At 35.4% G+C, this 26,764-nt stretch overlaps 1 protein-coding gene across 1 annotated transcript in view; it reads left to right on the top strand.

Moving 5' to 3' along the window:
* The window catches only part of MED23 (mediator complex subunit 23), a 435,475-nt gene that overhangs the window by 23,400 nt on the left and 385,311 nt on the right, over nt 1–26,764 (top strand). Inside the window, exons 3-5 of the mRNA XM_090410280.1 lie at nt 4,330–4,454; nt 13,020–13,131; nt 23,688–23,786. Coding sequence (XP_090266406.1) covers nt 4,330–4,454; nt 13,020–13,131; nt 23,688–23,786 — 336 coding nt within the window. The remainder of the gene's footprint in view (nt 1–4,329; nt 4,455–13,019; nt 13,132–23,687; nt 23,787–26,764) is intronic.

Raw genomic sequence — 26,764 nt, 5'->3', positions numbered from 1 at the left:
GATAGCCTTCAACAAAATAAAATCAACAGTTACCAACCAAAACATAGATATAGGCATAAGAGCCCATCTTTTCAATAGTCACATCTTACCAGCATTAACTTATGGCAGTGAAACATGGAACACAACTTTAAAAGAAGAACAAAACTTAATAACAACTCAACGTGCAATAGAAAGAAGAATATGCAATATAAGCAAAATAGACCACATAAGACACACAGAAATCAGGAAGAAGTCTGGACTCACAGATATAATAAAAACAATCTACAACAGCAAAAGAAGATGGGCAGGACATCTCGCCAGAATGAGAGACAACAGATGGAGGGTCAGAGTTACAAACTGGTATCCGAGAGATACCAAAAGGAAACCTGGAAGACCAGTCTTAAAATGGGAAGACCCAATGATTAAGAAAGTTGGAAGAAACTGGAGAAGAAAGGCCCAAGACAGGAATAGCTGGACTCTTTACGACCCTCAGTCATGGAGAAATCCGGACTGAAACCACAGGTTCATCAAGGTAATCAAGGTAATCTCAAACATGTGAGCAGTATTCTAACCATGGGTGGATTTGAAATTTGTATAGAGTTAAAAGTTGGTTGGATATAAAATAGCATCTTGAATGAAAAAAAGAGAATTTCTAGTTTTTTGGATACTGTGGAGGCTATTGATGTGATGTGGTTTTACCAGGAGAGACTGGAGGTAAATGTTAGTCCAAGCAGTGAGATTTGGTTCTTGTCTGGTGTGTTTATTATTGAAGGTAAGGGTAGGTAAGCTGAGATTTCTTTTGTGAGAGAAAAGGCAGGTTTTGTTTTGATGGTATTGACTTTTAACTACTGTGGTAAAGCTGTTAATTTATTAGCTTTTGTACTTTGGCAGGAAGATGCTACAATCTCTTTCTAGCCTTCTCACTTTTTTTCATGTATCTCTATGCCATTGAAAGTTTATAGTAACCTATAAGTAAACAATGGTCAGAATCAAGATAGCCACCTGCCAAAAAAACATGCAACTGCTACTGAGGGTCAAAAAGTGATTTTAAATTTGTCTCCATGATGGGAAAAAAGATATGCTGTGGTCGTTAGATTATCCAGAGGACACCACGGGTGCCCTTTGGAGGTGACAGTCAGACTTTGTCCTCCATGAAACTGCAGATGAAGTAGCAGAAATGGCTGCAACATCACATGATACCATAGATTTTGATCTTTTTAAAACTACTCAAAAAGAAAACATAAAAAGAATGATTCTCCAGGACATGACTCACCACTGGTATTCAGCAGAGAAACCAGGAGCTACCATCAATTCCAGGTTTAATTACTGTGCCACTACCATGATCACTTGCCTCGAGACCAGCCTCACAAGACCAATAAAGTTTAGCAATAGCATAAGTCTTCCCCATTTTCAAAATCTGTAACATTGAGGAAGCATCATTTACAAGTTTAGAAATATTCATACAAGTGAGTAAATGCAGCACTGCTGCATTTACTCACTTTACTATTTCTAAATGTGAACTTTATAACAACCCAGAAAAGGTGCTGTATAAAATACATGAATTTGACCTCTATGATCTGGTGTAATATTACCATGGGATAATAATAATAATAAAGTGGTTTTGAATGCAGCCATCTACAGTGCTAAAAATTTTGACAATAGTGCTGCTAATGTTGTCAACACCAAAGTTGCACTTGTCAGCATTGCCTACGACCATGTGATTGTTAATGATTTGGATGATAGTGCTTCACTCCTTTCCAGCAGTAAAAGTGACAATAAATTTTCTCAACCAAAAGACAAGAACTAGTGAACAGACCCGGAAAAAAAAAAAAAAAGTTATTTTTGTGGAACACCAATTTGATTTTGATGAAAATAAATGTACTGTGTCAGTGATAACTTCAATTTTAATGAAGAGTTGACTGATAGTGATTATTTCTATTTTTCAAATTTTTTTTTTCTTCTTTTGATGATGTTGATGGCACATCTTAAAAATGAAAGATTACTAATCAACCCATCCACATTACTGTCAATGACAGCTTTTGTTAATTGAGACAACCTCATAAACTCAAGGAGCTATACAGCTTGTCCAAAGCAGGCTTTTACAAACATGCATGCCAACAGTGGATTTTGAATCCACTTGGCCTTTTAAATTTCATTTAATCACTTTTTCTTCAGGAGGAGTCAAACTAACTTTGTGAGGATGCAATATGCATTTTTAACTTGCTACACAAAGGGTTAAGGAAAGCTCTAATAGGTTAACAAGGCTGACTCACCAGATGTTATATGTATGAAGTGGCTGTGTAGTCAATTTAAAGAAACTGGCACTGTTTGGAAACATAAGTCTGTAGGATACATGAGAACTTGTAAAGATCCATGCTATTTTTGAGCATGTTAATGAAATCCAAAGAGGTCAGCTACCTGTGCAAGTTTGTAGTTGGGTGTTCCTCAGTTCATTGTTCATAAGACGCTTTAAGAACGTTTACATTTTTATGCTGCATAAATCAACATAGCAGTTAAAATGTAGCAAATTCAAAATGATATTTCTATCAGTTTAAATAATATCCTTGATATTATTTAAACTGATAGAAATATCATTATCAGATCCAACAATTGCATCTGCTTACATTCCCTATCATGTGGAATGTTGTTTTGTTAAAAAATTCAGGAACCGCTGAATGTTTTAGGCCTTGAAATGACTCTCCTAAAAGATTGTGATGTGCACTGCAAACAAGATGTGATAGGACTATTTTCTTTTTGGATAGGTCAAAAAAATTACTGTCTTCCATAACATTAGGAAAAACCTGATTTTTCTAGCTGGATGGGATTTCTTGTATTTCAAAAACAAACTTTGGATATCCAATTTCCAAATAGATATCCAAATATATACACACACACACACACACACACACACACACACACACACACACACACACACTAGGGGGCTCTGGTGCCTATGGTGCCCAAACCCCCGAGTTCCGGCCTGGTAGGCCGGTTCTTTATGAACCTCACTTTAATTATTCAAAATCACAAAATGAAAATAAATATTTACTATATAATCAGTCATGACATGCGCATTATGCTAATTTCAGTAATGAATACTAACACGTACTGTTCTAATGGTTGACAATGAGTTTGATTGTTGTAATCCTGAAATGATAAAATTGTTGTCTCATGAAGACAAACACATTGCTGGACATTTCAAAACAATGAAGATGTGACATAAAAACATGACAAATTTCATTTCAAATTTCAGCTTATCTTTAAGCCTTCAGCTTATCGGCTTAACAAATTGATGTCTCATGAAGGCAAATACATTGTTGGACATTTCAAAACGTGTTTTAAACATAAAACATTTCAAAACGTGTTTTAAACATAAGCTGAAATTTTAAACATAAAAATGTTTAAAATTTCAGCTTATCTTTTTGTATATATAGAATATATATATATATATATATTGTTTTCCCGCCATTAACAACTTGATGGGGACGTTATTTCCTGTGATTTGCGTTTTTTTGTCGGGTGACAATACTGATTTTTGAATTGATTTCTGCGGAAATTGCGCATTTCTGTTCCCAGATGGTGTTGCTTTCGGCTGTAGTTTCATTTCCGCTATGACAGTGACTTGCATGCTTGCAGCAATAATGTAGTGATGAGCGATACCGTGATTTTTCAATCACAGTACGAATTGATAATGCAGAATTTCTGCTACGTAATTTAGCGTGTGAAAGTTGCTTTCAAGTTGCGGTGGTGGATTATCCATGTTAGTAACATGGAGAAAAAAGACAGAAAATGTATTTCTGTAGAAGAAAAGATGGCAATTCTGTAACGTGTAGATTGGCATGCCGGAACACATGAGCATTAAGCAAAAGATCTTGGACTCTCCATGTCCTCTTTGAACACGATAGTAAAAAACAGGTGAAGCATTGAACCCAATGCAAAGCAATCTGGCGCTATGTCAAAAAGAAAAAAAGAAAAGCAAAAACAATCAACAATTAAAGATTTTTTAAATAGATAAATGTAAGTAATTGTAAATTCGTTTATTTTCAGTTATTAGATTTTGTAATCTAGTATGTAGACTCGCATACTAGCAGTAAGTCATCTTTTAGCCTTTTTTTTTTAATGTTTTTTTACATTTCCTGCTATTTACACTTTTTTCCATCAGTCCCCTGAAAAGTGTAAAAAAGGGGTTTTACTGTATATATATAATACACACACACACAACACACATTCCTATCAAAAGTTCCTATCTTAAAATTTTTTTGTCTTTATTCTTTAAAATGAAGTTTAATATAAGATATTTGGATATGCATTATATTTTTTGTATTAAATGCATTTTATGTTTTGCTATAGGAAGACCAGCAAGCAGTTTTACGTCATTATGTTAATGCAATTGGCACATTAAGTAGTCAAAAACAAGCAAGGTTGTTATTACTCTTGTTAGAAGAAGCAGTAAACAATAATCTTATTCCTCATAGGTAAGTTTTGCATATTGCTCTTCACAGAATTTTCTGTTGATATGTCTGAATATGTTTGTTGTATTGTCTTTTTTGCTTCAGATTGCAAACCTATGAATGAACACCAGAGTGATACTGTATTTGCAAAAAAAAAAAAAAAAAAAAAAAAAACTTTGACTAACTGAAGGTAGAAATATTGAAGATGTCCAAAGATGAAACATGTTAAAGGCAGAAATGAAAAGGCATCTATTTCAGCCATCCTCATTAAATAACACAAAGTCTACAAATGAATTTATCAGCTAGAGTTTGCATTGCATTTATTATTGCATTTCACTAATGTATTGTGCTAAGTTTTCTAATAATGCTAAGTTAATTTCTAATATCTTCATTTTCAAGACGATTCTGCTATTAATGCCATCTCTTAACTCCCATAATTTTTCTCAGAACTCTCAGTCTGTTGTCTCTACTCTTTAGATTAATAAACTGCTTAATTTCTAACTGCTTTCAGATCATAAGTTGAAATCAATATGAACACTGTATGTTGTTAATTTATTGCACAGTTCCTGTATTAAATTGGTCATCTTCAGTAAAATTTTTGCCTAAATACCTATAACGTTTTACTCATTGTATAAGTTTACTGTTCACATAGGAGAAAATGATTTCCATGTTCCTGCCTTTTCATAATGTCTTCTTATTAAAGATTTTTACACTTAAATTTGTTATCTCACTCAAACTGTATTCTGCATCATCTTAAATCACATGCAGGTATAGCATGATCAGATGTTATTCTGGCTGAGATATCACTTGGTTAAACATAAATCATTTGAAATTGAAAAATCAACTACTGTACCCAGAACAATCCTAAGCATGGTGGAATAGAGAATAGATGCTGTCATCATAAGAAGCATCAATGGAGAAGTGGTGAAGCTAGCAAAGTGATTTCAGAAATACCTCATCAGCACAACTAGTGTTTTGGAGACTTAAAAAAAAAACAGAACTTACTAATTACTTCCATATAATTACTTTGAGAAGTTATATTCAGACAACATCATTGCAAGAAGTATCAGTGGAAAAGCAGTGGAACTGGCAGAAGAATTACAGAAGAACCACGTTGACATAATGGGTTACTGAAAGAAAGAACACAAAAACAGATGACTCTTCCAAATAATGAATACAAGATGTTATATTCATTTAGTAGTAATCAGGGAAAGGAAGGAATACTTATAGTATTTGGCACTATAGACAAGTATAATCTTCTTGAATGCAGAGCCGCATTCATGGGTGTGCGAATTGTGTGGTGGCACAGGGCCCCGCACCACCGCACAGTTTTTATGTATTTTTTTGGTAAAATAAACACCGAATTTTTCATGAAAATACATTAAAATTATACTGATAACGGCATGTAGTTCTTTCTTTGGCACTGCACTGCATTACTGCTCGCCCGGTATCTCGTGGCCGGAGCCAGACCGCCGGTCAGGCGCTATTGTTTGATGAAATAACATTAGGATAAACAGTAATTGGTATAGGGAATAAATTTTAAGATCGTAGCGCTGGAGTGGTAGTATTTGAAACTACTCTAAGATATATAACAATATCGTACAACATAGTGTTAAATAGGGAAAAGTGCATTTTAAAACAGGTGTTTTTATTAATTTTAAGGAGTTTTTTTGATTTTAGTTTATGATTTTATGAACAAGTAAGTATATACACATGTACTCTCATGGCAATTTTTGTATGTGACACTACTTGCAAAACATCTTAAAAAATATATTTTGTAAACTGGTTTTAGGTTATCTGACATCAGAATTTTTCTTCAATAGCAGTTTTCAATCTATATTAGATTTATTTATTTTCTAATATTATCTATTTTAGATATGTTTTATTTATCAGGTAAGTAATTTTGTTTTAATTTATTAATTTATTTTATTTTAATTTATTAACTTATTTAATAATCCATCGTAATTAAATACGATAGATTAGAATTAAATACAATAGATTACAATTAAATACAATAGATTACAATTAAATACAATAGATTAGAATTAAATACGATTTAATAAAGTATGACTAGTCGTGAGAGAGATTATTATGGAAGAAAATACCCACGTGGGCATGAAAAATGAAAACAAGAAAAAGAAATTCACTGTTTAAATTTATGAAGTTGAACTCATATATTTGTTCAGATATATCAGTTGCTAACGGGAGTTCTGAAGTAACTACAAACAGTTCTTTGGCTTCAACATTAATTAATAATGAGAGTTCTGAAATACTCAAAGGAAGCGGAGAACATGAAGCGTTTGGTCTAACAATGAGTATTGAAGATCCTAAAACTGAGACACCAGAGGAAGGTGAACTATTTACTATTGATGATCCAGCAACATGGCCCAAAATTTCAAACAATGCAACGCTAACACAAATTGTACAATGTGGTCCATCGTCTTTTCCGACTGAAAATGATTTTCCAAAAGACGACGACAAGAGGTGTTTTTCCACAGCTCAATATGTTAGGACAATTGCAAATGGAGAGAAGCAAAACAGAAGATGGCTTGTATATTCAAACTCTGCCAACTCTATTTATTGTTTCTGTTGCAGATTATTTTCTTCTGATGATAATTTTTTATCTAATAATGGCTTTTCTGACTGGCGACATGAAAGTGAAAGATTAAAGTCGCACGAACGAAATCCAGTGCACATGAAATGCATGTATTCATGGACACAAATGGAATGTAATTTAAAAAATCACAATACGATCAGGCAAATCAAAATGTCATAAAATTTGAAGCAGAACGGTTAAGAAATGTTTTAAGACGAATAGTAGCAGCAATTCTTTATTTATCCGAATATAATTTAGCTTTTAGAGGTAATTTTGATACTTTGTACACAGCCCATAATGGTAATTTTTAGGAATCATAGAATTAATTGCAGAAGTTGATCCACTTTTAAAAGATCATTTAATGCGATGTTCGGGGGAAAAAAAAATTATAGGTAAGAAACAAAATTCTTATCTATCACCCATTGTGCAAAAGGAATTAATTGTTGATACGGGAACCAAAATTCAACAAAATACTGTAAATATGATATGACAGGCAAAGTACTATTCAATAATTTCATTAATATTTAGATTTTTACATATATTTAAAGCAGATATTGAAATTTGTGAACACTTTTTGACGTTTTTAACAACTAATGACACTACTGGTAAAGGTATATATGAAAATATAAAATCACTTTTGAATAAATTAAATCTTAAGTTGTCAGATTGTAGAGGGCAAGGGTATGATAACAGATCGAATATGAAAGGAGTATATAAGGGAGTCAATGCTTACATTTTAAATGAAAACAAAAAGGCATTTTATACTCCTTGTACCTGTCATTATTTAAATTTGATTTTAGGGGATGTTGCTAAATCATCAATTATAGCTATAAATTTTTGTTATACAAAAAATATATACATTATTTGCTGCCTCAACTTTATGTTGGGACATATTAAAGAAATTTGTTAAACAATTAACTCCAAAACCGTTATGTGTTACAATATGGGAATATAGAATAGAATCAGTTAGAGCTGTATGTTTTCAAATTCCAGAATTTTTAAATGCACTAAAAGAATTATCTAAAACTGCATCAGATAATACTATCAAAGTAGAAGTGGTTTCAATATATGAACAAATAGATTAATTTGAGTTTATACTAAGCCTTGTAATTTGGTATGAGCTTTTGTCAAAAGTTAATTTATTTAGTAAAGTATTACAAAATGCAAAAATTCCCATAGACTTAGCAACTAAGCATAATAAAGAGTTAGTGCAGTACTTTGAAGAGCAGACAATATCAGGATTTGATAGCTGTTTTGAGATTGCTAAAGAACTGTCGATAGCTGTTTTGAGATTGCTAAAGAACTGTCAAATCTATTAGAAATTAAATTTAAAGAAAGTAGAGTATGTCGAAGAAAACTATTTTTTTAATTATGAAACGCCTGATGAATCACACATAGGTGATAAGAAAGATAATTTTAGGATAAATTTCTTTTTTGTAATTTTAGATACTGCTGTACAATCTGTCAAAAAAATATTTGAATTGTATGAAATTCATGAAAAATCATTTGGATTTCTTTATGATATGAAATTAATAAGAAAAATGAGAGAAAATGAATTAAAATTTTGCTGCAACAGCTGTATCAAAAATTAAGTACAGATATTGATGAATCTGAATTTTACAATGAATTAATTATTTTTAGAAGTATTGTTCCAGACGATGCACCCATTAATATTTTAAAATTCATAATTACAAATAATTTGTTGGATATTTATCCAAATATTACTGCGACATTTAAAATATTATTGACCAGTCCAGTTATGGTCGCATCAGCAGAAAGGTCATTTTCCAAATTAAAATTAATAAAAACCTATTTGCGATCTTCTATGTCTCAAGAACGTTTGTCGTCCCTGGCAATATGTTGAAAGTTTATTTTTCACTTGGTCAGACCATAATAAATTTAGTTTAATCCTTTCTATCCAAGTGTGTGCAAACAAAGTTTGCGCCTGAAAGTATCTTCAGGACTGGGGTAAAGTGGTACAACACCGGGCAACTCCTTGCCCAGTGTTGTACCACTTTTTTTAATATTTTTATATTATTATGTATATTATTAAATAAATCATTGTTCTGGCATATTTATAAGATAATGTATACTTACATAATAAAATAATATATCATGTATATACAAACACATTTATTTTTTAACTAATTTTTTCCCTTTACTTAAATTGATGCTAAAGAGCATACTTGTTTATTTATGTACATAAATATTTTTCATATTTGATTTAATTAATTAATTAACAAGATATCCTTCCATTTAAAATTTCCATAAATGTTACTAACTTTCAGGGGCCCTACTTTTCCATTTCGCACAGCCCCCCCCCCCCCAAATGTAGAAACGGGCCTGCTTGAATGGCAAGCATTCAAGAAGGTTGTACTTAGTGTGGGCAAACATCAGAATGTGGAATTGGACTGTCAGACTTATTTGTGCCTACAGTAGAACAGAAGGTTCTGCTAAAGAAGAACGGAAGAAATTTTTCTTGTCATTAGAGATGGCAGCTCACATAAAGGAAAAGCTCATTCATGTTGAAGATTTAAATGGCAGAGTAGTTAATGAATACAAAACATGGAAATGTTTTAGGAAAATTTTGAAAAAAGGCTAAAGCTAATAACTATACAAGAAAAACTAAAGCTAATAATAATGGCAAGTGTCTGTTGATTTCTGTTCAGGACTGGTATGTACATAATAGTAATGACTAATGGACTAGTTATTACTAATCCCCCCCCCCCCACCAAAGTGTGCAAATTCACCTGGAGAGAAAACGCAAGAAATAAGAATTTTCATGGACTCTGTTGTTGTTGATAGTCATATGACTATCTTCACACTGGTTCAGAAAACAGGAGTATATATTGAGTCCTCACTTCAGGACTCTAAACAATAATTTCAGCTCTTATTTCATATATTAGCCACCATCAAAACTTTTTTTAAAGTAATTTCTAGCCAAATATTACAGGAATCTAGACTTGATGTAGTATTTTTTTGTTTAACCACACACAGTAGTGTTAATGGTTGACTAAATCAGTGTTAGTTTGTCTCTTTATATGCAAATGCATACTCCAGATGATGATTTTCATATGGATGTTGAAATGTCAGATAATTATTTTCTTTTATATTAAATTGAAGTTATTACTCTATTGTGTTAGTTGTCTCCATAATTTATTATAATGAATGGTTAACAAAGCAATCATGATATAGCTTACTAATGTGCATTGTGAAGTAGCTTGTGATTTAGTTCATATATATATATCTGTATTCCTTTTGTTGACCTTGATATCAAAATAAAAACATTGAAGATTATTTTATCTTAGCTATAAATAAAGTATTTACTCTAACACATGCTTTGTCTCCATAATTTCTACACATTGAACAATTAGTATCAAGATTAATCAGGATTTTCCTGCTATCTTTCTGGCAAAGATCAGAGGAAGCAGTTTATGGTGGTGTGGAAGTAATTTGCATTTATCATCTAAACAGAGTTTGAGGAAAATGCTGATACCTTATCCTTGGGTGCCATCAGAATGATAGAGGTGTAAGAGAAGTAGGAACAAGGAATGGTAGAAGTAATGCCCAGCAGCTCTAGTGAGGGACTAGAGGGCTCGGCAACCAGTTGAGCAGGGGTAAACCCATTGCATTTCATTTTTATGAAGTCTGCTTTGGAATTATTGTTTTGGGCTGTAGTGTAAGCAGAATGACAAGCTGGAGTTTTTGATTTAAGCTGTTGAATATATTCAATGTTTTTATCATGGACTGTACATTTTTTTCGAGAACCAAAGCTTGAATAAGGATTAAGGGCATGCAGTGGAGTGGAGAATGAAGTCACTCATTCCATTGAGTATTATTTTGATTATTAGATCAAGTTCAGTACAGATGTTTGGATCAGATAACTAAAACAGTAATCTGACCATGGTAGAGAGAGATAAAGATTCATTACAACTGTCCCATTTGGTACAGTTGTAATGCCATAGGGCAATGAGGCAATTATGGTCAGAGTTTCCAGGAGGAGAGTAGATATCCACAATATACTTTGAGGGAGAGCTAGTTAAGAAAATGTCCAGTGTTGGAAGAAGAATGACAATTCTGTGGTATTCTGGTTGGTAAGTTAACTATTTGTGATAGATCATGACCTAATTACAAATGATTTGACTTCTTTTCTAGCTTGATCTGTGAAGTTGGAGAATGGGAACCAGATTGTGATAAAATGTTAAAAGCTACTATCAAGGCATCTCACAATTTGGGTAATTAGTTTTGTATGAAATCAACTCTTAATTATAAGTAGTCAAAAAGGGCATCACGGTTGTCAGAGTTAGGGAGTAGTAAAGGCAGCAGATGATGGCTATAAAGTGAGGTAAGAAAATCTTGAGCCAGAGTAAATCAAAAAGTGGGGATTTCAGGTTGAATAGCTTATGGCAAGGGATATCACATTCGATGATATCACAAGTTCCTCCTTTTTGCAGAATGCATTCGTGATGTAATTGTGGAGGATGCTGATTGGGCTTCAGTTAAGAAAAGTAGATCAGGTTTTGATGTCTAAGTGGTCATGTATATCATTAATGTTTGTATTGATGCCATGATTGGTGAAATGGATATGGAAGTGTTTTTAGTGGGAAGAAATTCTTGTTATTTTGGGTTTTTTTAATGTATATTTTTATTATTTTTTGTTAGTTTTTTTTTTTATTATAATTAAATGCTAATATTTTAATGACCATCTTTCATGTAAGAGTAAGAGCATTCAGCTGGGGTATAGGACTTGTGCAATACCTCCCCCGCAGGGGATGCCCATACTTCAGTCCATGGGTGGCCTCAGACATTAGCCCCTACACCACTAATTCGGTCTCTCCAGACACAACCTGGCAGTAGCAAGATTATTTGTCAGCTGATAAGGATGTCTCTGACATGCAGATTATCATCTGGTTTGGTCTCATGCACTATCTGGTGACCAGCCTATGGAAAGCTTCTTTACTGCTGTACCCTGAAATGGAACAGATACTGGCCCTCCAGTTCAATAACAACAACGTGGCAAGCATGCTCTGCAAGGCCATAACCCACACTGCATGTGGGAAAAAATGGGGTATAGAAACCAGAGGTCCAACTCTAGAGGTGATGTGGTATTAGCAATATCACATCTCCTAAAAGTAGTGTGGTGGTACTTCACCAGGTGATGAAAGACCCTATCACCTAGAGGTCTAGTTTCTTCCAGCTAGGTAAGATAGGTGTTTAGGGTGGCAATATTCACCTCACCAGAGCCCTATTTGTGGAAACAGATATGCCAGGAAGGTGGAGATGACTTGGCTGTGATAGACTATATATTGAGTGATTATCAGTCCATAATGGCTCTAATTAGCAATTTAGTATTCTGATTGTACTACAGAAGTGTTACACTGACGATCTTGCAAATGACAGCTACTAGCTTATCTGTTTAAGCCCTAAGGAATACAATCTCGAGTTGTTCAAAAAAGCATCAACAGGTTTCTTCTTGACCTCCTATCCAAACATCACTGATGTGTTATAGGTTTTGACATTTCATGTCTGGGATTTAAAAAAAAAAAAAAAAAACATTTGCAGTTGTGGCCAGAAGATAACATATGATTTACTGTATTTTTTTATTATTTATTTGTGTTTATTAATTCTTATTATTTTATTTATAATTTTTTAAACCAGAACATGCACTGTGTGATACAGAAAATTGTTAAGATAAAGAATTTGAAATCTTAATAGAAAAAGTGTTCTTAATTAAGATAGCTGCTATTTCTAACCACTCATAGCATTAATTAGGTGTCTGTGAAGCCAAGTTACTCAATATTAATAGACCATTTGAACTTAACATTTAAGGGAAGATATTGTGATAAAGTAAAAGATATGGAATCCAAACTAAGGTGGTAAAATAAAAAAGAAAGAAATATGTAACATGTATTATAAAATTTTCTTAAGCATTAATTCACAATATTAAATTTTGGTCTATAAGGGTTTAAATCTAAAAGTATTTTTATTTTTAGGGTTGTATGTGATACTTTGCTAAAATGTGAGAAGCTTCATTACCAAAATGAAGATTTTTGGTGCCACAGTTTCCAACTTATAAACAGGATTATAGCTGGAGTTGACTACAAAGTAAGTTGTACTATTTGGATATTATTTAATATAAGTTTTTAAAGAATATTAACAGTAAAATGGGAAACTGGAAATCAAGTTATATGATAATAAATCTTACTCGATTCCCATTTTCATTCTTTTTATTTATGTTTTTTATGTTCATGTTGCTTATCTTCAGTTCTGTTGCTTTTAGGGTTGTTCCAGTAGTTGACTTTTCACACTGACTCCTGCACAATAATGGAAAGAGGACCATGTTTAACTGAACATTACCACTCGAATGACATTTGATCATGTTGTACCATCATGTTTAGTTTAAGCAAATTGAAAATGCAATTTGGTTTGACACTTCCTGAACTGACAGCTTATCCTTATTCATTCAGTATCCAGATGGATATCTAATAATAGGATGCCACAAGAAGATGATTAGACACCAGGTCAAAGGTCTTAGTTAGGTCTCAACATGCCTTACAGGCTATGTGAAGGTCTAGTTATCTAGACCTTTACATAATTTCATAGGGGTTATTTAACTTTGACTCTTAAGCAATCCCATGTATATCCCTCTGTATTATATTTTTGTAGTTATGACAGGTGGCATGAATTGAATTAGACTTTACTCTCAACTTGAAAATATTTCAAACTTAAAAAATGTGGATTGCAGAGTTGGGTGGATAGGAGGAAAAGAGGTGTTATGATAGAGACATTTAAATTGGTGAGAGGATTATATCAGATTAGTCCAGATGAGATTATAAAAAAGAATAGAAGATGAGAGGGGGAAAAACCAGAGGTCACCCCTGGAAGTTATGTAGGAGTGTGGTGAAGAGAAGAGGGATGTGAGGAGTAGATTTTTTACATGGAGAATTGTCAGTGAATAGAACACATCACCAGAATGTGTTGTCAATGCAAGGAGTGTTAATGATTTTAAGTTTCTGTGTGATAAATATGTTATCAGTTGAATGGACCTCCCATGATGAGTCTGCTGACTCTAGGTAAGGTGTAATAATATCAAAACTTTTAGGTGGGAGATGAATTTCATTGCCCCATTGTGAGACCATTGTCTCACTTATTTAGAGGTTTAAAGTAGATTGAAATGTTTGTTCTCTAGAACTGGGTTTCTGGATTAGTAAACAATAAAAAAAATACAAAAAATGTATAAAATTAATAAAAATAGGGAGAAAATTCTTACCTCATGAACAGTACTAATGTTCTATAGGTTTACAAGCTTTCACAGGTGAAAAAAGAAACTACTTAGGATGGATTAGCAATTTAGAATTGAGCCAACCAAATTATATTCTATATTGGCTTAAAACAAAAGTCAGTGATGGTACAACAAGATGGAATGTCACACTGGCTGGGATATGAATCAGGTAAACAAGCACCCCCCCCCCCTCTACACACACACACACACACACACACACACACACACACTGTTTTATCAGGTAATCAGGATGAACAGATGAAAAGTCAACTACTGAAACAAACTGCAACCCAACATTAGCAGAATTCAAAATAAGATGCAATCAGCATGACATGTATTAATGGAAAAGAAATGGAGATGAATTAGAGAAGTATCACATGAATATAATTGGTGTTACTGAAACAAAGAAGACAAAAATTGGTAAGATACTTCTAAATAACAAATACAATATGTTATATTCAAGAAAGAATGATCAGGAAAGGAAGGGTGATGTATAGCATTCAATGCTAACCACAAGGATGATCTTCAGAATGACAGGAAGTATCAAGTTGAATGATATGGGCAAACATCAAAATGGGATATTGGACAATTATTTATGTCTATGGCCCCTCTGAAGATTCTTCTAAGGAAGAAGTAGAGGAATTTTTTTGTCATTAGAGAAGGCAGCTGATATAATAATCAATGATAAATACTTCCTAGATTTCTATTTAGGACTACTCCTTACTATCACCATGTGTTCAACATAAAGATTCATGTAAGGGGTGCTTAAGGGTGAAAGCTGTATAACTGAGAGGAGACCTCAACATAGGACATTAGGTTAGGTTCTCCACATTAATTTAAAAGAATGTGGAGAACCGACCAGGGATTCTGACCTAATGTCCAATCCTCACCTTCTTGGTGCACCCTGTGGGGTGTCTACCTGGATACTGAAACGAATGAGGATGGGCTGCCAATTTGGGATTTAGCCGACCAAATTGTATTCTTATTGGCTTAAGCCAAAATACAAAATGATGGTACAACATGACAAAATTTCATGCTGGCTGGGGCGTCATCCGGATAAACAAGGTCCCCATTGCTTTAACCAGGGAACCAGGGTGAACAGCGAAAGACCCAGAGGAAGACCAAGATATAGGTGGATTGATACGGTACAAACTAGCCCATAAATTATCTTCTTTCCTACCACCTATGTCCTTGCCTGGTATTTATCAGATACCCTGTTCTTGTCAGCTTTGCTGCTTTTGGCATAATGGCCATTCTGCTGAATCCTAGAACATAAAGATTATATAAGATTTCTGGGAACAGAAGGTTCAGACCTTGTTTCTGATGCCAATCGAGACTAGTCACACAGTTCACTGGAATCAAACAAAGAGGTTGCAATCAAAAAATGATGCTCATGTTACATTGAATGAAATATGTGAGTATTTAATGAATTCTATTCTCCTTTACATGTGTGAAACCATTATTTTAAAAAATAACAGTGTGAAGGAGAATGGCATTGTTTCCTAATAAACAGTAATAAATCTCTTGATTTGGTTTTGCTGTTCTATGCAATGAGTTCTACAATTATGATGTTTTCAGTTTCACTACAGATTAATTTTACAATATTAAAAACAGCTAGCAGATCATCCTGTGTAACTAATCAATAGCAAGATGCTAAGATGCTAAATTTGAATGATTGAAATCAGTCATTTCTGATCTGTCTGTCTGTTTTATGTTTGCATGTAGCCTTACACTGTACCATACAGGCTTTCAAAACCAGATCCACTACATTTGGATAGTTAATCATTATTCCTGTAATCTCCATGTTTGTATATTGTGAGTGTGTGTGTGTTTCTGGCTTGTTTGTCCCTTTTGCAGGATGAAAACCCAAATTTCTTAGAGGGTAAAAAAAATCCCTGTCACCTTCTTACGAGACCAGGTAACTTACCTTCATCTGAAAATCCCTAATAAAAATTCTGCTTGTCATAGACAAGGTTCAAACCCAATCCTTTCCAATTATATGGTGTCGTTGAAACTAACTGAGCTGTGGAGGCTCTTTGCACTATAATGCCATTTTTGAGTATACAATTGCTTAGCAAAAACATAGAGGTGATTCTTTCTATATTATCAAGAAAAAAAGAATAATAATAATGAATATGATGAAAGTGGATCAGCAGGGAAAACGTCTCTGGAAATACTGGAGGCAAAATTAGAGGGAAGATGATCTCCTGGTAGACCAAAAACTTCTTGGATTGATGATGTAAAGAAATGGACTGGTTAAAAGAGAAGAGCTATTACGAGATCAAAAGAATAGCAGAGGGTCGGGCACTCTGGCATACCACAATTGCTAACCTCCAAATTGGTAATGCTACTTAAAAAGAAAGATGAAAGTGATTAAAAAAAAAAAAAAATGGCAGAGGAGGTGATAGCCGAGGAATAAAAACATAGAAAAATGGTTTGGTGAAAATGTAGAGCATTTTCATTGAGAGAAATAGAATAAGAAAAATGCTACAAAGGAGGACAATAATTAAATAATATAAATAAACAAGAAGAATAACAGTGAATATACCATCAGTTTTCACTATGGCAAATTTGCTAAATCTAGTACACTTAAAACAAACATTCTTTTGCAAAGAAGTGAAGGAATTTATTAGTGAATAAGATGAATTTTTTAGAGATAGGTTGAATGTTTCAGAGTTTCTAAATATACCAGAATTAGTTACAGAGGATGAAAATATTAAAGAAGAAATAGAAGTAGCAAGAAAACATATTACTGGAGGCTCCACTATTAAAATAAAAAATGTAACTAATAAATCAATTGAAACTAACACCTCACCTGGAGAAGATAATATAATATGATTGGTAAAAGAAATAGACCAGTGTGTGTGTGTTGTAGTAGTCAAAGAATTTGTGAGGGAAAGGAGTTATTAGAACAATGGAGAAAGGGAATAATATGCATAATTCATAAGAAAAAAAAAAGATGATGCAGTCTTTGAAATATGAACAATTATTGCTTATTTTTGTTGATTTGTTCAGACATATATTAGATCTTCACTTAAATGCAGCAATCTCTCAATTAATGTGATTAATGAGTGCTTGGAAAATGCTGCACTAATTGAAAACAGTGTTCATTACAATATAGGGTAATTAGTTTTAAGATAGGTTGGACATTTTATGTGTGCAGGAGACAAGGTGGAAAGGGGGAAAGGCAAAGGAACTGGGAGATGGATATAAATTGTTCTACTCTGGAGCGAATAACGAGGGAAGAAATGGTGTAGGAATTGTGGTGTGTGGCAGAATGAAGGGTGAAGTACTGGACGTGGGTAGAAGGAACGACAGGATCATGCGAATGAAATTGGGTCTTGGAGAAGAGCGGGTGGTCGTATTATGTGTATATGCCCCGCAAGTTGGTTGTACAGCAGAGGAAAAAGATGAGTTCTGGAACATGTTAGATGAAGAAATGAGGGAATTGGAAGAAAATGAGATGGTGATTGTCGGAGGAGACTTGAACGGGCACATAGGAAGACAGAATAGAGACTGTGAAGGGGTGCATGGTGGCCACGGAGTGGGAATGATGAACCAGGAAGGAGAGAGGGTTGTGGACTTTGCAGTAGCGTTTGATCTGGCAATTGTGAACTCGTTTTTCTTCAAGAGGGAAGAACATTTGATAACATTTAGAAGTGGTAACAACACTCACAAATTGACTACATTTTGACTAGAAGAAAACATCTTAAGGTTGTGACAAATTGTAAGGTAATTCCAACAGATCAAGTAGCACAACAACACCGACTGCTGTGCGCAGACTTTAAATTAAGATCGAAGATAAGAACTTCTGGTTGCCATGGGATGAAGACAATTAAGTGGTTTCGCTTAAAAGAAGAGAGTGTGAGGAATCGTTTTAGGGAGAGAGTGTTAGAGAGGATTTCGGATGGACTGGAAAGTGTACAAGATTGGTGGAAACATAATTCAAAAGTAATCCTGAGCTGTGCAATCGAGGTGCTTGGTGAGACATCTGGAAAGATTAGAGAGCAGAAGGAGGGTTGGTGGTGGAATAATGATGTACAAGTGGCAGTGACAGCTAAGAGGAAGGCAAAGCAGAAGTGGGATGAGTCAAGAGTGGAAGAGGACAGAGAGGTGTACAAACAGAGAAAGCAAGAAGCCAAGAGAGTTGTGGCACAGGCGAAGACCATGGCATATCAAGATCTGTATGATCAATTAGAAACAAAGGAAGGACAGAGAAAAATTTACCAACTAGCGAAATGTAGAAATAAAGCAGCTAAGGACATCTTACATGTGAGGCAGATCAAAGATGCTGAAGGAAGAGTATTATGGAGGGATGTGGACATAAGAAACAGATGGAAAATATACTTTGAGGGACTTCTGAATGAGGAAAATGCAAGGACTCACAGAGGAAATGGGCAGCCTTCTGAGGGGATGGTGCAGAACATCGGTAGAATGGAAGTGATGGAGGCCATGAAGAGGATGAAGAATGGAAAAGCGGTGGGCCCCGACAGAATTCCAGTGGAGGCATGGAAGGCACTGGGGGAAGAGGGAATTGACCTGCTGTGGGACCTGTTCATGAAAGTTTGCCAACAGGTGGGGGGGGGGGGTGGGGGGGGGGGGGGGTGGGGGGGGGGGGGGGTGGGGGGGGGGGGGGGTGGGGGGGGGGGGGGGTGGGGGGGGGGGGGGGTGGGGGGGGGGGGGGGTGGGGGGGGGGGGGGGTGGGGGGGGGGGGGGGTGGGGGGGGGGGGGGGTGGGGGGGGGGGGGGGTGGGGGGGGGGGGGGGTGGGGGGGGGGGGGGGTGGGGGGGGGGGGGGGTGGGGGGGGGGGGGGGTGGGGGGGGGGGGGGGTGGGGGGGGGGGGGGGTGGGGGGGGGGGGGGGTGGGGGGGGGGGGGGGTGGGGGGGGGGGGGGGTGGGGGGGGGGGGGGGTGGGGGGGGGGGGGGGTGGGGGGGGGGGGGGGTGGGGGGGGGGGGGGGTGGGGGGGGGGGGGGGTGGGGGGGGGGGGGGGTGGGGGGGGGGGGGGGTGGGGGGGGGGGGGGGTGGGGGGGGGGGGGGGTGGGGGGGGGGGGGGGTGGGGGGGGGGGGGGGTGGGGGGGTGTTCCTCCTTTTGGCAAGATGTCCACCAACAGAATGCCTCGATGATCTCAGAACACTGTGGCTATTACTTTTCAGACAGTGGGAACAGTTTTGAATTTTTTTTGCACACAGGAGATTGTTGATCTTTCCAGGTTGTGGAGTCTTGTTTGCTATCCAGTGCAAAGTGATGAACCCACATTTCATCTCTAGTGACTAGGCGAGAAAGAAAATCTTGGGTCTTTGTTGCTGTATTGCAACAGATTCTCCAGACACATCCCTGTGCATGTTGCCTTGTGCTCCTGTGGCAATTGTTAGGGCACCCAGCGGGACTACACCTTTCGCTTGATTTGAAATGCCAAGGACATCATGAACAGTTTCATAAACAGTGAACTTAAGTCCACCTCCCATGCACTTCAACTTGTCAGTTTTCAAGAATGATGCCCTTAATGTGTAGAATGCTATTTTCTGTCTTGCTTGATGGACGCCTGCCTACCCAATGTCGATCTTCAATGTCACCACAGTTATTTAAATTCAGTGCATCAAAAACACACCAGCTTCTTTTTACATCACATTTTTGCTATACACAGCAGCCAGTTAATGGTGAATATCACTTGGTGAAGCCCCTTTTGCTTGCAAGAAATGAATAACTTCACAGACACTGTTTTGGACCACACTCACATGGTAACTGCCATTTTGCAACTGGAATTAGCCACGAAGCAACAGTAGTGCCACACTTCTATGGTGGTCTTTTTGAACGTTATTAACGTGTCTGTCTCTCCACTGTGTTTTATCAAATTATTAAGAAAAAAAATGTTACCTTACTTTTTAGAAACCTCTCATATCTATCTGCACACGTGCTCGTGTGTGTGCACATTTTCAGTTGAAAGTGAGTTATCTTATCTCATGTGGAGATAGGAGTTTTTTGGAAACTCATCATCTAAGAAAATGGACCAAGTGGTGAATGCTGAAAAGACAATATATATCTGGACTTCAGGAAGATGAAGAGGGAACAAAGAAGAGAATAGTTCTTTAACAGTAGAGTTTGAGAAACAACAGACACTTAGTACTAGGATCTCATGACAGAGGGTAATACTAGTTCTGAAGAAATCACAGCAGGCAAACTGCAGTCATTATGCACTTAAAATAAGTTATTTTCTTCAAGATACATCCATCATTTATATGCATAGTGGTTTGCTATTTGTTAATGTGGATCAGAGGCCTAGTCTTTGGTAGTAAGGGGGGGGAATATATATATTGTGCAAATATATATATTTTTATAATTATTAACTGACTTAAACACCGAGAAAAAATACAAGAGATTTAATAAAGTTTCACTACTAGTTTCATCAGAAATGCAGACTTCGTCAGGTGAATACAGTATACATGGAGAAAACAACATCTTAAAAATATATTGTGCTTTACACAAAAAACAGAGTTTAGAACAAGTAGTAGTTGTGTTTGAAATTGAGTCCAAGCATTAGTTCTGGGCATGAAGCACGTTGCGTGTGAATGATATCATGAGTGCTCCAGAACTGGATTACAGCGCTATGTGAATTGGGCAGGCTACTTCTTATTTGAAGACAAGATCTACAAGCAGAACTGCGGTTTGGCAATGGATAGCCCATTGTCTCTGGTGCTCGCCAATGTTTTTCTGGAAGATTTTGAGGAAAAGGCTATTTCCTCAGCGACACTGAAACCCAAAATCTGGCTACACTACATGGACGACATTTCCCTAATTTGGGAGCACTGCCCAGAAAACTTATAAACCTTTCTGGATCATTTAAACAATTTCAATCAAAATATAAACTCACATCTGAACCAGAAGTTGATGGTGTTTTAGATTTTCTAGATATAAAACTTACTAGAACAGCAGATGGTCTCAAGGTTTCTATCTTTAGAAAGCCGACACACACTGATAGATACCTACATGCTTCATCTCACTACAACCCCCCCCCCCCCACCTCAGAAATTAGGAATTATTTCCACACTAGCTCATTGGGTTAGATCCTTGTTGTCAGAAGAAAATGAACTTCAACAAGAACTTAGTTGCCTCAAAAGGACTTTCTTAAATAACGGTTACTCTCATAAAAATATCTATAATCATCTTAGTGTATATAATCTACATATTAATGAAGATAACTCAAACTCAAAAGCCTACATCTCCTTACTGAATATAAGTTCTCTTTCTCCTAAACTAGCGAAAATCCTGAAGAAATTGAATGTTAAAATATGTTTCTCCACCTTTCCCAAACTCTGATCTTACCTCAGTCAACCTAAAGTAAAACACAACCTTTTTAAGTTCCCAGGAGGATACAAAATCATTTGCAGTTGCTGCAAACCATATTATGGCCAGACAGAAAAAATCCATCTCTCTCTGCCTAGAAGAACACCAATGTGACATTTCTTATAACAGAGTCCCTGCTAGTGCCCTATTCAACCATGCTTTATTCTCAGCCAATACCATTGTTGAAGGACGACAACAAATAGACTGGAACTCAACTTCAAACATCCATAAATGCTCCAATGAATTAGAAAGACGTATCTTGGAATCCAAAGAAATAGCTCTCGACCCTACCCATCTAAACAGCAATCTCAGTTACAGCCTGCCCGATTCACATAGCACTGTAATCCAGTTTTGGCTCACTCATGATATCATTCACATGCTCAATTTCAAACACAACTACTACTTGTTCTGAACTCTGTTTTTGTCTAAAGTACAATATATTTTTAAGATATCGTTTTCTCCATGGTACTGTATTCACCTGACGAAGTCGGCATTTCCGATGAAAATAGTAGTGAAACCTTATTAAATCTCTTGTATTTTTTCTCGGTGTTTAAGTTAGTTAATAATTATAAACGTCATTTAACTGAGTCAATTACTCTGTAAATAAATAATATATATATGTGAAAGGTATAAGAAGAGTGAATATTAATATCATCATCATCATCAAATTCCTGCCATGTACCCTCAAGGGGTGTACAGGATATGACAGTACTACATGAAAAAATTACATCATTACTAACTTCCTATCTACAATTTTCCTCCAAATCAGTCTGTTACTTGTCAAGACTCCAACATTATCAGATCTTATATTTCTATCGTCTAAGGCACTTTGTACCGTATCAATCCACCTATATCTTGGTCTTCCTCTGGGTCATTTTCCTGCCAACCTGGCAGAGAACACTTGTTTTGCTAATCTTTCCTCCCCCATTCTATTTAAGTGACCATACCACCTGAGATTAGCTCTGCTAATGCATTCCTGGATGCTGACAATGTCAAGTTCTTTCCTAATATCCTCATTTTTTAATATGATATTGCCATTGATGCCCTCTGTTCATACCTCTAATCTTTCTCAGGACTCTCATATCTGCGGTCTCTAGTCTTTGGTCAAGTGTTTTACTTCTGACCCAGCTCTCAGATCCATAAGTTAAAACTGGTTTGAACACTGTCTTGTATACAGCTAATTTAGTGTTCCGACTAATTTCTCTCTTATTCCATATGAATTTATTAATAAGGTGATAAGGTGAATATTAATAAGGTGTAGAAAATAAGGACTAATGATAGGTTGTGTTTAAACCAACACCTAAACATTATTAGAACAATTAAAGTATGCTGCCTTTGGTGGATTGGACATGTACAGAGAATGTAAAATGTGAAGATTGCAAAGAAAATTTTTTAGATATCCAAATAACCAGATATCTTTTTCTTGGTCAACCGGGTAGACTGGGAAAAAGTCTGGTTGATGTAGAGGATATACAAAAGTTGTCAGTAGATGAATAAGGAATGTTTTGAGGTTGCCAAGGTCCTGCATGGACTGTAGTATCAAAGAATGAGTGAGTAAATAAGTAATTTAGTTAGCAATGAGATCATTAAATGGAATGATGTTCTCTTAATAATGCAATAAAAAAGGGAATATAATGGTCTAAAACAGTGTTTCTCAACATTTTTTGGATCATGTCCCCACCTCAGCATCTCAAAGATTTTGATGCCCCCCCCCCTCTAGCATAATAGTCAAGTTCTGAAAAAGTATAATATAAATATGTACATGTACATTTTCTAATTGTCCCCTCTGTGGGGCGTACACCACGTTGAGAAACACTGGTCTAAAAGTTCAGTCTTCCTTTAAGCCAGGGAAATGATACTATAATAATGAAATGGTTTCTTGGATATGAAGTCTAATTTTATTAGAGTTTTTTAAACCTATAAAATATTGATTTTAATATGCACATCGACTCTTTTATAAAAAATTTATAAAATTAAAATTTAATATGTATGGATTTCAAATTGTATTTTCATATATATATATTACCAATTGTTCTAGGGAGTACGAGATCTGTTAAAAAGTATTCTGGATAAAGCACATACTATTCCCTCTGCAGTTAATGTAGCAATACTAAATCAGTTAAGGGCTGTGCAACAGGTAATATTTATTTAAGACTTCACTTTTTTTCTTTAAGAGTTTGACATGATATGTTAGCTTTTACTCTAGTAAACTTGCATAAAAGGATCAGAATGGTATCTTATATTAAGTAGTAGTTTGCTATATTGCATTTCCTTTAACATAGTACTGCCTGTGGGACTTTGGACTTTCCAGTAGTTTAATGAGTGAGTTTGTTTTAACAGTGTTTTTATAATAAACATTAACCTCTCTACCGGTCTTGGTGGATAATTGCACTAATAATCCATGTTATTCAATAGGTGTTATAGAATTGTATCCAGATTTTGCTGGACATCTATAGACATCCTGGCTGGTTGGGGTGTTAATGGTGGGGATTTCTGATATTAGTATTTTTAACAAATGAAATCATCTGTTGGCTGAAGGTATGATTTTCATGAAAGCAAGTTATTTTGTCACCCTCTCCTTCATATGGGAACGCCTCCCCATATGAAGCATTCTGTTAATTATGGCAGCCATTTTTATTTATCCTATTTATGCAGTTTCTGATTTTTTGCTGCCATTTTAATGCTCAAGGTGTATATTTTTTGCATGTTCAGACAAAACTAATTTTTTTTCCAAGATGGCAGCCACTGCTTTATATGTTTCAAGTCCCTTGGTCTGCATTTTGTATTTTACTTGTAGACCCTTGGTTGAATCCAAAAATCTAATTTTTTTTGTGTTTGTGTACATGTAGTGGAACTGTGTATACCTCATCATCTTGATTGAAGCCTTTCTTCTATTATGAAAAAAAAAATTGCCTCAAGGTTTGCAAAATCTTGAATGTAGAGTTTCATTTTTAAAGCTCAACCTCCAGTTCTGTTATTTTCATCACCTCAGCCTGGACATCATGTTAAAAATTAGGATATTAGGTAGGAACTGGTTAGTTTCTACTATTTGTGGCATTTAGGAATGTGTGAGCAGAGGTAATCTTGGGTGGTAAATTTCACTTAACAGAATGACAGAAGAAAAGTTAGCAAAACAGATACTGTTGCCAGGATGACAGGAAAAACTTAGAGGAAGTTGAAAATCTAGGTGCATTGATACTGTAAGAAGTGCTTTAGAAGTTAATGATGTAAACTTTTGGGTGTGGTACTATCATAATATCCTATACACTCCCTGAAAATATATATCAGCAATTGGAAGATGAGAAGACTCCAGTTTTTTGTTGCCTCTTTCAGCTTATTTAGTACAGCCACTTTATGAAGACATAATTTTTTCAGGACTCCTGACTGGTGTGAAGTAAGCAAATGATATATATATATATATCAAGAATTTTTATGTCATCAGTCTTTGCGAAAGTAGAATAAACATTAAAATTTTCACTTTTATATCAGTAACTTATCAATGCAGGCAATGTAATTTCAGATTGCTTGAGTTTACAAAGAACAGTGCCATTTGAAACAGTTTTTTATGTACAGCAAATGGGTCATAACATTTAGTGCTATACAAATGAAAATCTTTTTTCGATATGTCTTATAGTGATCAGATACTTACAGCACTGTCTTCACCTTATCTAAGGGTTTATTACTGCTTTAATGCCTTTATATCTAAATTAAATTATACTTGGCAAGAAATTATATTCTTGTTTAATTATTTATCCAAGTGAAACCAACACAGTTTGTTTGTGAAGTATCTTCACTATATAGAGGCTGTTAATGTTACAGCAATTGCCTTAGTATCATATAATGCAAAACACAGTTGCTTTCAGATGCATATATTGCTGTGCATTATGAGAAGGATCACTTCCCACACCAGTTTACTTTTATTAGTTTCCATTTTAGAAATTATGGACTTTACAACCGTGTCATAAATAACTATTTTAATTTCCCAACGTTTCAACTTTCATATGAAGGTCATCATCTGGAGTATATACAAGTACAAGCTGAGTTACATTTTACACAGTATGCTAAAGAAACAATGATTTGATCAATGGTTATTCTACTGGCATGACCTCTAGTAAAAATATAATATATATACAAAAAAAAAAAAAATACAAATAAAATTAAAAAATTAATTATTTAAAAGCTACATCAAAGCTAAATTCAATTTAAGATAACATAAGAGAAACATTCTTTCATATAGATAGTTTTCTTACAGTAACAATGGTGTCCTATTTTAACATAACAATTGTTATATTAGATTTAAGATTCTGGATTATCTACAGTCCTGTTTATAGTTAACTCTTAGGGAGAATGGTTCCATAGGTAGAATATGTGCCTTCCATATGCTTGGGATTTTTAGACCATCGTTATTGTTCAGATTAGGGTGGTCGATAAGAATCTCGCAGGCTTCCTTAAATTTATGTTCATACCATGTTTTTTTTGGTGTGATGTAAACAACTGGTGCTTTTCCAGTCAGTTCTATGTAAAGTGTTCAGGACATGATCAGAAAGGCCAGCTTCACCATAGTTATTATATTTAATGTGTCATTTATGTTCCTTTTGTTTGATAGGAATTGTGCATCCTTTTTCCCCTATATATGGTAGATTCCATGGGCAATAAATACGGTATGTTCCAGGGTGGGTCAGCAGAGGGAGTGGGTCTTTGGATAAGTTGAGTAAGCTTTTTAATTTTGCAGGAGGTTTAAAGGTGGCCTTAAGGTTGTATTTCTGTAGTATTCTGTTTATTTTATCTGATGTCCCTTTAATGTAAGGAATGATTATAGTTTTATGTAGTCTGGTTTACCTTTGTTTTTTATTGAGGTTTTGTAGAGAATTTTGTTAATAGTGTTTTGGCTGTAACCTTGTTTTTAGAAAAGTATTGCCGATAACTTGAACACTTTTAGTGTTAAAGTTATCAGCAAACTGTGTAACACTAAAAGAAAGGGTTACTTTTATTGGAGTTGCATCAGTCACAGCTATCATATAGTTTCTCATGCCAAGGCACTGCTTTAATCTGCCATCTCAGTTTATTATAACCACCTGCCTTAGCCACAGATGATCCTTTTTCAGTCATAGCCTT

This window comes from Typopeltis vanoorti, chromosome 20 (genome assembly GCF_054136105.1).
Source record: "Typopeltis vanoorti isolate ZY-2024b chromosome 20, IOZ_Tvanoo_1.0, whole genome shotgun sequence".
NCBI classification, from domain to species: domain Eukaryota; kingdom Metazoa; phylum Arthropoda; class Arachnida; order Uropygi; family Thelyphonidae; genus Typopeltis; species Typopeltis vanoorti.
The sequence above is the reverse complement of the archived record's forward strand: the minus strand, read 5'-3'. Positions and strand labels throughout refer to the sequence as shown.